Source organism: Branchiostoma floridae, chromosome 14, assembly GCF_000003815.2.
Source record: "Branchiostoma floridae strain S238N-H82 chromosome 14, Bfl_VNyyK, whole genome shotgun sequence".
NCBI lineage: Eukaryota > Metazoa > Chordata > Leptocardii > Amphioxiformes > Branchiostomatidae > Branchiostoma > Branchiostoma floridae.
In genome coordinates, this window is record NC_049992.1 from 3,559,613 (window position 1) to 3,569,926 (window position 10,314).

Here is a 10,314-nt window from a genome sequence, read left to right on the forward strand (position 1 = left end):
CTTTGTTCCGTGAAATTGTTTGTCTTCATTTTCATGTCACTGAGGAAGGAAGATGGATGTCTTCCGAAACGTCTGAATAAAATTTTGATATTATCCAGAAGAAGAGTTTGAACCTTCATCTACTTATCATATCCTGGATGTCTAACCTTCACAAACGTATATGTGAATTGATATGCAAAAGAGATCTAGTCTGTCCAACTAGACTAGGTGTAAGACAACGCCTTTTTTGCTTGGGCGTCTAACATCGTAAGGTGAGATTTGAGTACAGAAATGGCTGCTAATTCAGTATTCGATCACAGAAAGCTCTTTCGCTACATCGCAATAGAGATAGTGGCTATGTACATAAGATTATACTTTAAAAAATCTCTTCATTTTCAACAAATTGTATACGCCATTTAACGTGCCATCTTTTTCTTTTTCTGTAGAGTAACAGGTGGACTAGCAAGGATTGAATATCGCAACCTCTAGGTCTAGAGGCAAAATAATTACTTATAGTCAACATGCTTTGAATAAACTATTATTTTTTTCTCATTGTTTCAGTATTTTAATGATGCATATAAATAAATAACTTGTTATCTGTCAAGGTGTCAAGCTTGATCGGCTGTTGGAGAAGTGGGGAGAGGACTGGGATCTGACGGACGACGCACGCGCCAACCCTGCGTCATCGAACTTCATGATGCCTTACAAAGTACTGGGAAGCACAAGGGTAAATTTGCAAGCACTTACTTGATATGTTTTGTATCTAAACTTTCCTTGGTATTCGTGTTCTTTTCCCGTTATTCGCCTAAACACAAATGTCATACAGCATAGCAATATCTAAACATGTTCACAGCGGATATTTCTACTAATATTTTATGTGTGTAGGGGTTGACGTTCTCAGAATCTCTGTTTCATTGTAAGGATAGACAGAGTTCAGCACTAAGGACAGATGCAGTCATCTAAAACATGCTGCAGGCCCTTTTGAAGTGGCCATGTGGAGTCTATATTCAACAGATCTGGAATTCTTTAAAGTGCATTGAACTACTTGTTCACCAAAATTGGTGGTTTCATAAAAATCTGCACATTTTTCAGCTATGCGGCTAGACTTAATATAATGTCTTGCCACATTCCTTTGTTTTCTGCAGACTTTCCTTCTCGTGTCGTGGCCGGGTAACGAGGCGGTAGATAGGAACCTGTACCAGCTGCCGATGATCAGCGAGTTCGGAGACGCCGTCGAGGTCAAGGTCAAGAGCATCGTTCCTTTTGATGAATACGAGCGCCAACTGCTGTAAGTCACCGCTTCTTTCAAGATGTAAATTTTTACTTTGAAAAAAAGAATCATTGTATTGTTTTCTTTCGAAATCAAATGATCACATACACAACAAGCATGGTCCAAAATATTATGATGAAGAAAGCAGATATAAGTTTTTATAACAAACCAATAGATACTGACTATCTGATGAACGTAATGATAACAGACTTCAATATGCAAAGAAATACATGTAGGACCATTTCCAAAATCATGACCAGCTGCTATCTGCTTTTTGGCGTATCGTATTGCCTGGTTGCCTACCCTTCATCGACGTTTTAATGTTGTTTGTTCAGGAATGGCCTGCCCAGTCCAGTTCCTGGTATGGTAGTAAGGGACCGTGTTGCCACATCGTCCTGTCGCTATGGCGGCCTGATGGACCCTCTGACGGGCCGCTGCCGCTGTAACATCGTCTGCACCCGTGAGCGCATCCCCGTGTGCGGGTCCAACGGCAGGGAGTACCCCAACGCCTGCATGCTACGCGCTGACTCGTGCGAGCAACAGCAGACCATCGACAAAGTCGGATCACCCCCTTGTGGACGTAGGTTGATTTCTCACTAGATGTTATAGGCTGTTTTGTTGTTATTTACCCCATTTACGTCCAAAAGATACGTGCAGCCCCAAACGAGCTACCCTTTTCAGGATTTGGACCTTGTTCTCCCAGTCACCAACAAGTCAACAAGACTGAACCAGGAGCTGATCTGTGAGGCTAGAAGCTGAGCCGCAGGCACATACATGTACATGCCCTTTTATATATTGCTGAATTATGTACACAATATCTGCTAGTCTTCCCCTAAGAAGTGCTCGAGGCCATTTTACGCCCAATAGATTCAGCCCCAACCGATATGCTCTTCAGAGGATTTGAATTGGGTCTACCAGTTACCAACTAACTTGAACCAGAGGCTCAACTGTGAGGCCACTACCAGTTGATGAGATACAGATACTTCCATATGGAAGCATAGCTAAATTATGTACCAAATATCGTCTCTCGTACAGCCGAGAACAGCGTGATGTACAGCGGTTACCTGTACCAGCTGAACGTCACAGTCCAGGTCACGCCGAGCACGTCAGTCATGGAGTACGGCAAGCAGCTCCGCAGCTCCTTCAGCGACACCTTACAGGAGCCAGAGGAGGAAATCCTCTACATGCTGATGGTGAGAACAATAAGTGTACTCTTGAAGAGGTTCATCATTCAATTGAATACACTTTATAGAATATTCTTCAAACAGTGACATTTTGAAAGGCTTAAAACGCATAAACCTCCAAATCCTTTATGTCTGTTCAGTACATCTTGTTCGCGGGGTGACCTGGCCTTGTCTGTTTGTCTGTGCTTCACTACATCTGCGCTGCAGTTTTGTAATATTCTGCTGGGGGCATTTTATATAGTCACTACAATAAAGTTGGTAATACTTGTAGCGCTCGTCCAAATGCGTGATCGAGAGTTATATAATATTACTTAATATTTCCCTGCTAACTAGCTATATCCATATTTTAACTACAGGTCAACGGGGAACCCACGTTCCTGATATGTAAGTACAGTCTTTGTAGTGTTACAAACTTGATCTTCTCTTGCGCTTCAAAATAACATATTTATGCTTTAAGAGCGCCAGATTCTTTTGCAAAATGTGTGATTCCATGTTTGCCTATTATTTGTATTGAACAAAGGATCGTTAATCTTTCTTGCATTTTCAGTCGTGAACGTCTCCGTGCCAACGACCCTTGACCTGATGATGCACAACTACCTGATGACGTATCCTGAAGACGCAGAAACCGTAACCATGACAACCACGCCGCTTTCGTCCTATGAAGCGTTCCTGGCGACCACAGTCCTGGTGCAAGAGAAGAAAACGTTAAAACAGTTCGGCGGCATCCGAAGCGGAGACCTGTACCTTGTGGATATGCACATCAGAGATACAAGTGAGCAGATAGTGTAATAGGCTAGTGTAATAATTTTGACAACTGTACTTACTTCTTTATTCAAGACGACTGCTGGCCACCTGTGCCAGGGCTTCCGCAGCAGTATATTCAAATAACTGGATACTACTGAAGGGAGTGAACTTTGTTTTCGGCAAGTCTGGGTGTTCGTCAATTTTTGTTGCTGCAGTGCAGTTCCTGTATGTTCTGCATGGACCATGGGAGATGGACCATGTCTGCAATGCCTGCCTTATTTTTACCTGAGTCTGTCTGTTTTGTTTTTATCAGAAAACTTTGCTTCTTTCCCTGCATATCGATGGTCGAACAACTGTCAAAGCGACATACTATGTCTCGTTCAAAATTTTTGGCTTTAATCACAGTTATAATTTGTACGTTTCCCCAGACCTGAACATGGACAGAATACACTCCGTCATCGCTGATGACGCCAAGGCACTGGCTTCCAACCGACCCTACCCAGAATCCTCCTCTCTCCTGCATCCCTTCAAGGTCGTGGGCAGTCTCAGGGTCAGTCGTACTTCCTAATAAAAAATGAATTTGCCAGCTTCGGCAACCTGGCTCTACTTTGTAATGCAACATTTGATATTCGCAATATATGCAATTACAACCAAAGAACCGAACACTCTAAACTCATATCGGAATCGCCCAATGTAATGTATACATCTGCTGCCATGCAAACCTAAGTATCTAAAATAGGATTAATTAGGGGGAGTTACTCCCACAGTGAGTAAGCACTAGTCTAACCCATTTTGGCATGTCTGAGAACTGTTTATCTATAGTTTGGGTGGACTATTATCCAGGGTAAGTCCATATTCAGTCCTCCAATTTCCAGACAATTTCCAGACATATTGTCGGTGAAAAGAGGACTAAGGCCCGTGGTAAATCGTTCATAAGGTTACACATGCATGTGTATGTTTGCCAATATCACATATATACTTGTATGTATAAGGTGTTAAACTATGTTTCATGTTCTAGGATATGATCCTGATGTCAGCCCCCAGTAACGAGTTTATCGACACCCACCTGAACCGCCTGCCGCGCCTTAAACAGTTTGGGGACAGTCTTGAGGTCACCGTCAGGAGCGTGTCTCTGTTCGACGACATCGAGGAACAAATCATGTGCGTGTCTCAAAATTCGTTTTACGTCTAAGGCCCTTTTTTGATAATTTTCTCAACTGTGTATGTTGCGTTGCTGTCTTTGGCTTTCAGACTATTACAGATATTGATTATATTTTAGTAATATCAATGGGAATTTTGATTCTATATACATTACACTGCTTTATTATAGGTGAAAGTTTATTGGACTATGGTATGCTGATTGTGCTCAAACCTACCAGTTTCTGACATAAATCTACAGATTCAACATGCCACAAGAAGAGAAGAATTGTTGTTTACTGCTATATAGCGTATTTTGAATGAAATCAAATTCAAATTTTCAGTTTTCTCGGTAGCCTCGATTAGTAACAAAACATTCCCTTTTCGTACTTGATTCATGGTAAGTTTACAAAACTCTACAATGGTAAAACAGTGTTAAAATAAATCATTTTGTTTCCTGAAATGTTCATTTTTTTATGTTTGTTTCGTATTTGGTTTAAAGAAACATTTACAATTTACACAAATTAATAATTTCTGTCTCCCGGTCCAGAGAGAGAAACGGCGCGGCGGCCTCCATCTCCGCCTCCACGGCGTACGGCGAGCACCAGGTGAGCGGGTACAACAACAACGGCGGCAGGTGCCGCTATGGCGGGACCAGAGACCGGTCCGGGCAGTGCAAGTGTAGCGAGGTCTGCATCGTGGACTCCGTGGCCGTGTGCGGCTCCGACGGGAAGGAGTACCCGAACCAGTGCGCGTTAGAAGTGCAGGCCTGCAAGCAGCAGAGGGCCATTGATGTCATCGGCAGCCCACCGTGTGGAGGTACAAATAGAGTCTTATCTCATATTAGTTAGTTTTGAATAAGTTATGACAAGATAGGCAGTAGAGACAACGATCCCAGCGCCACCACCGTCTGCCCAGTTTGCGTTAGAGGTGCAGGCCTGCAAGCTGCAGAAGGCCATTGATGTTCTTTTGCAGCCCGCCGTGTGGCGTGTGGAGGTATAATAATGAAGTCTATGGTCTTAAGCTTGGAAATTCTGCTACCTGGGAACAACCGTAACCATAAACCAGTGCAGTTTCTACCTGCTTTCCTCTGCCAGGACTCTGAGACGACATACAGTTGACCCTCTAAACATCATCACCAAAACCCAGGGAGAGCCATGCGAGTTTATATCCTGTACATAACCTTAAAAAACGTAGGGTTTCCAGCGAGGGATTATCAATTGAATCTTGAAAAGTGACCGGGAAAGCATTTGATGTAGGGCTTAATTACTTTATTTTGTTTTTCCCACCCCAGATATCCAGTACAGCGGGTTCCTCTACCTACTAGAGATCTCAGTCGTCCCCACTGCTGAGTATGACGAAGGCGTGGTTCATATCGGACAGACTCTGCAGTACTCCTTCTCAGAGACACTCAAAAACCCACGGGACTCTGTCATACACATGCTCAAGGTACAGAACTCCTACTCTTAGAGACACTCAAAATTCTGCCATATGCATGCTCAAGGCGATAGTGTTCGCTGCAATAATTCTGTTTCAAAGTCATATGTTGTAGAATCTGCTTTTTCTTTGTATAAGGTAGGTCTGGAGAAGCTTGTTATTTTTCTGGCCATGTCCGTTAGTGATATTAACTGTGCTGTAGCAGTGGTGGAAAAGCATGCCAAGTAGATACATGTATACGTTTCAGTTACATTTATCCAGTTACAGATGATAAATCCGATATCAGATAATAAACGCGGCATTCTAAAATATATTATCTTTCTTTCACAGGTGGATGCTGAACCAAAATACCTTATATGTGAGTTTATATTCTAATGCCTAATTAATCAAATGCACACATTGTTGCACATTTTACAGATGTAAATGTGTCTTTCCTACTTATGATTTTGATATTTAGTGATGTAACTAAGTGATTGCTACTGTATATATTTGAGCATTTATTAACCAGAAAAGTGCAATTGCTCTGTGCGTTTAACAGTTATGAGGTAAAAAGTTTAGAAAAATCGGTAAATGTAACGTATGATTTCTAATGATTTTCTTGCTATATTCCAGTTTTTCAATATGACGTACTGACGATTATGATCTTACAAATTTCTCCCCTAGACGTGAACGTCTCCTCACCTCTGGTCAGCACACTGATGTACAACTAATGGCGGACGAAAAATACAAAAAGAAATTATTCTGTGCGTTTTACAATTTATGAGGTATAGGCTTTAGAAAAATCGGCAAATGTCATGTACTTTTGCTACTTGAATATAACGATTATGATTTGACAAATTTCCCCCAGACGTGAACGTCTCCTCACCCGACATGGTGAGCACACTGTTGTACAACTACTGGCGGACGCAGCCCGAGCTGGCTGCCCGCCTGACGGTCCACACCACCCCGCTAGCGCACTACCACGCCTTCCTGGCCACCACGGGAGGTGTGGACGACATGGACGTGTTGAAGACGTTTGGAGGGAAACAGAGCGAATGGATGTTCCACATAGACATCCATGCCAAAGACTCAGGTGGGGAAATGTTACCAAAGATGTAGACAAAATTTGAATCTGTGTTGGCTTTGCTATGTATTTTCCTTCACATTGTTTTCAGTTATTCCCACATATGAATGAACTTTATTGTACAAGAACCGTACAGGATATGATATATGGCAAAAAAACTACAAAATAGCAACAATTGCCATTAGAAACTAATCAATATATGGCATACTACGGTCTAGGAGAAAACAATTAATAGTCTATATGTGGATAAAGTATTGGACATAATTTAAAAGAAGTTGGTGTTCTGGTGTCCAAGTGCGTTGAAGCTTTTATAGATGCAATGTATACATCGCACTGTTATGGCTTGTCCAACATACTGATGATGTTTGTTTATTTGTTTGTTTGTTGTGATCCAGGAGTGCCGATGAAGGAGCTAGTGTCAAAGTGGGTAGAAGACGCAGAGTTCCTTGCGGAAACCCGAGACCCGTCCACAGCTGACTACTTCCAGCCCTTCAAGGTCGTAGGAAGCACACGAGTGAGTGGACTTGAACTTGACACTTTGTCTCTCACTGTCCATATACATTGTATTATATACAGACTCACACATACAAAACTCAACTGAGCCTAGAACTGCCCTTCGCTTCCTGATGTGCAAAACGGGTGTCTTACGCTCTTGGGCAGTTAAAAGGTTATGAAAAGGGAAAAAAACAGAATGTCTGGAAAGAAAACAATTGCTGTTTACCATTTCATTTGTATACTTGTTATAACTTAAGCTTTGTCATGCGAATGTGTAATATTCAATTACGGACTTACTGTATATGCTGTGATTAAAGATACCACAGTGTTAGACGGACGAAAGATAGCGGATGTTATCTGAAACGTCTATTACATTTTCCAAAATCATATCCAGTTGATTTAGTAACTGCTTTTTGCTTTTTGGTGTGTCTTATTACCTGTATGTCTAACCTTCATCAACGTTTACAGAATCATAGAATAACGCTTTTCTTCACGTTTCCCTGCAGATGGTTGTTCTGTTTTCCTCCGAGCGAAACGAGGCCGTAGATCGGTTCCTGTACCAACTCCCACTGATGCAACCTTACGGTGACGCCATCGAGGTCAAAGTTCACAGCGTGGCCACATTCACAGAGTATGAAAAACAGCTGCTCATACAGTACTAGATATGCTCAATATGAGAGAAGCGGGGTTTCCGTTAGTTTTAGTTTAAAACGATGCAGTTGTGTTTAAGAGTTTGTAAGTTTATGTGTTCGTTCTTGTTTCTGCGTTATGTTCTGTTAAGATGATGACAAAGATATTTCGTGATGTTACTAAACTAAGCTGAAGTCTGGCTTACGCTAATGTGTAAGCAGAAGTGGGGTTTGGGCGCGTCTTTTGCTCATTTTGTACAACTTTCAAGCGATGCATTTTTATGTGAACACTTCATAATACTTGTAAGAGGTACAAAACGAGCAAAATGGCTCGAGAGTACAAGTCAGCACCTCACATCTACTTGGAGATTAGGAGAATCAGACTATGCCAGTTCCTGTGGTGTCTTTAAGATTATGTGTTTGTTTCTTTAAGGACTTAGCCTAGCAGCTGATAGAGTAACAGGCTAGAACATTACATGTGGTTGTCTTTAAGATTCGTTTCTGAGAGAGACTTGCCTTGCAGCATTTGGTATTAATAAGAGCGTCGATGCGGTGGTGTTCCGTCGTCAAGCAGATGTTAGGAACTTTCGCAGTCTAAGTTGTAAGCATGTTTTTGCAACTTCTAGTACGTAGTTCGTATAGTGCACCGTTTGGACACGTCATTCCTGTATGAACCAGTGAAGAGTTTAGACATTGCAGTACTAGACAGGCGTACTAAATGTTGCAAAAACACACCTTAAACTGAGACTGAGCTACTGTCCAAGCAGGGGTTCGGCTCCAGCTGAATTTGACGTGTTTTTAGGCGTTTTTGTCGGCTTTCTATGTTGTACCGGCGGCCGGCGGATATGAAGAAAACGGCACAAAATAGAAAGCCCGAGAAAGGTGCCTAAACGTACGTCAAAAACAGCTGGAGGTGAACCTCTGCTTGGAGAGTAAGACTGAGGTGTATCCTTACATCTGCTTGGATATTAGGTATTGTTGTTTAATGGATCCAACACGCCGCTCTAATGTTGCACGTGAGGCGACTACTAGTTGAAGCAGATGATATTTGAGCACACTTGTAGATAAAGTTAGGATTCGGGAATCTTCGTGCTCTTCGTTATTGTCTATGAGAGATTCAAGTTCAAGTTTGATGAATAAAGATCTGATGCAATGTCGTTTATGTTGTTTGTATTCTTATCCGGAATTGCAGTTGGTTTCACCTAGGGAAATAGGGAACAGAAAGATGCAAACCAGTAGCCATGTCCTACTCACCTGAGCGGTCAGAGGAGAGACCACTGTTGGAAAAACAAGAAAGCTTCTGAAAAAGCTGGCCGGTGCGTATTTTGGGAAAAGCCTGAATTTTAAACAAAATCACATGAAAAATAGTTTTTAAGCATCGAATTACTGAATTGATCTGTCTTCTATTAAAAAAAAACATTACATGAGATTTGTCCAACAAAGAAAAAAAATTGTTACAAGTGGGCTTCGAACCCACGATCCACGGCTGCAAAAGCAAATCGTTGTCTGCACTCAAAGCTGTAGACCGTTCGGCCACGCCAACTCAATTACGCAATCGCTTGTATGGAAGGGCTATTAGAAGGGTTTGGTTAAATTGACCGATCCATGCATCCATCCATCCATGCAAACCAAACGAATGGTTGAAAGACCCGCTTCTCCCGTCTCAAAGCCAGTATCTGCTAGATTCTGCTATCCCATTGGAATTTTGCGGAACCACACCTTTCAAATTTCTTAACAACTTAAAACAGCTATTTACAAAGTTCTGGCAAGATTGATGATCTAATGGTAGGTCGATGAAGGTTAGACATCCAGGAAAAATATAGATATTGTAAAAGATATTCAGAAAAATACGTATTTCCTTATCTGTTTTGTCTTCAATACATCTGGGTGGCCTATTCAACAAAGCCTAGCTGATTTCCAAGTAGAATAGATGTTTTTGTTGTAAAGTAGTAGATTTTATTAGCGGTTATCATTAGTTTTTTTTTTTTTAGCTAGGGGGCCTTGGACCAAGATGGCGGCTTCCTTTGGAGTCTCCATGACTGGGATTGGAATCCATCCTAATCCTCAGCGCGGATAGCCAATGGAAGCCGAAAAACTATCACAGTATATAGAGTAGACCGAGTTTACAGTGATTTTCAGTTTATTTTTTGTTTCTGTCGACTAGATAGTGACAAATTGTCAATCATCTGATATATAGCATGCGCTGCCCTCCCACCCTTTACATTTGAGTTCGCGTACATTTTTCCTTTGTTACTCGGCGCTGGAAGTTTCCTTCACCCCGGATATTAAACCAGCCACCCATGCTGCAGCCTGCCGAGGAGTAAACCTCGTTAATTAATCCTGTTTGTTTCACGGGAAGTGGAGTTTCAAGTGGCA

General features: G+C 41.9%; 1 protein-coding gene across 1 annotated transcript in view; it reads left to right on the plus strand.

Moving 5' to 3' along the window:
- Positions 1-8,794, plus strand: part of LOC118430540 — a 14,814-nt gene extending 6,020 nt beyond the window's left edge. The window contains exons 11-24 of the mRNA XM_035841473.1: positions 585-706; positions 1,125-1,267; positions 1,585-1,829; positions 2,285-2,442; positions 2,790-2,817; positions 2,981-3,205; positions 3,606-3,727; positions 4,196-4,338; positions 4,865-5,133; positions 5,609-5,763; positions 6,082-6,109; positions 6,599-6,823; positions 7,210-7,328; positions 7,816-8,794. Coding sequence (XP_035697366.1) covers positions 585-706; positions 1,125-1,267; positions 1,585-1,829; positions 2,285-2,442; positions 2,790-2,817; positions 2,981-3,205; positions 3,606-3,727; positions 4,196-4,338; positions 4,865-5,133; positions 5,609-5,763; positions 6,082-6,109; positions 6,599-6,823; positions 7,210-7,328; positions 7,816-7,971 — 2,138 coding nt within the window. The 3' untranslated portion in view covers positions 7,972-8,794. The remainder of the gene's footprint in view (positions 1-584; positions 707-1,124; positions 1,268-1,584; positions 1,830-2,284; positions 2,443-2,789; positions 2,818-2,980; positions 3,206-3,605; positions 3,728-4,195; positions 4,339-4,864; positions 5,134-5,608; positions 5,764-6,081; positions 6,110-6,598; positions 6,824-7,209; positions 7,329-7,815) is intronic.
- Positions 8,795-10,314: the final 1,520 nt, after the last annotated feature.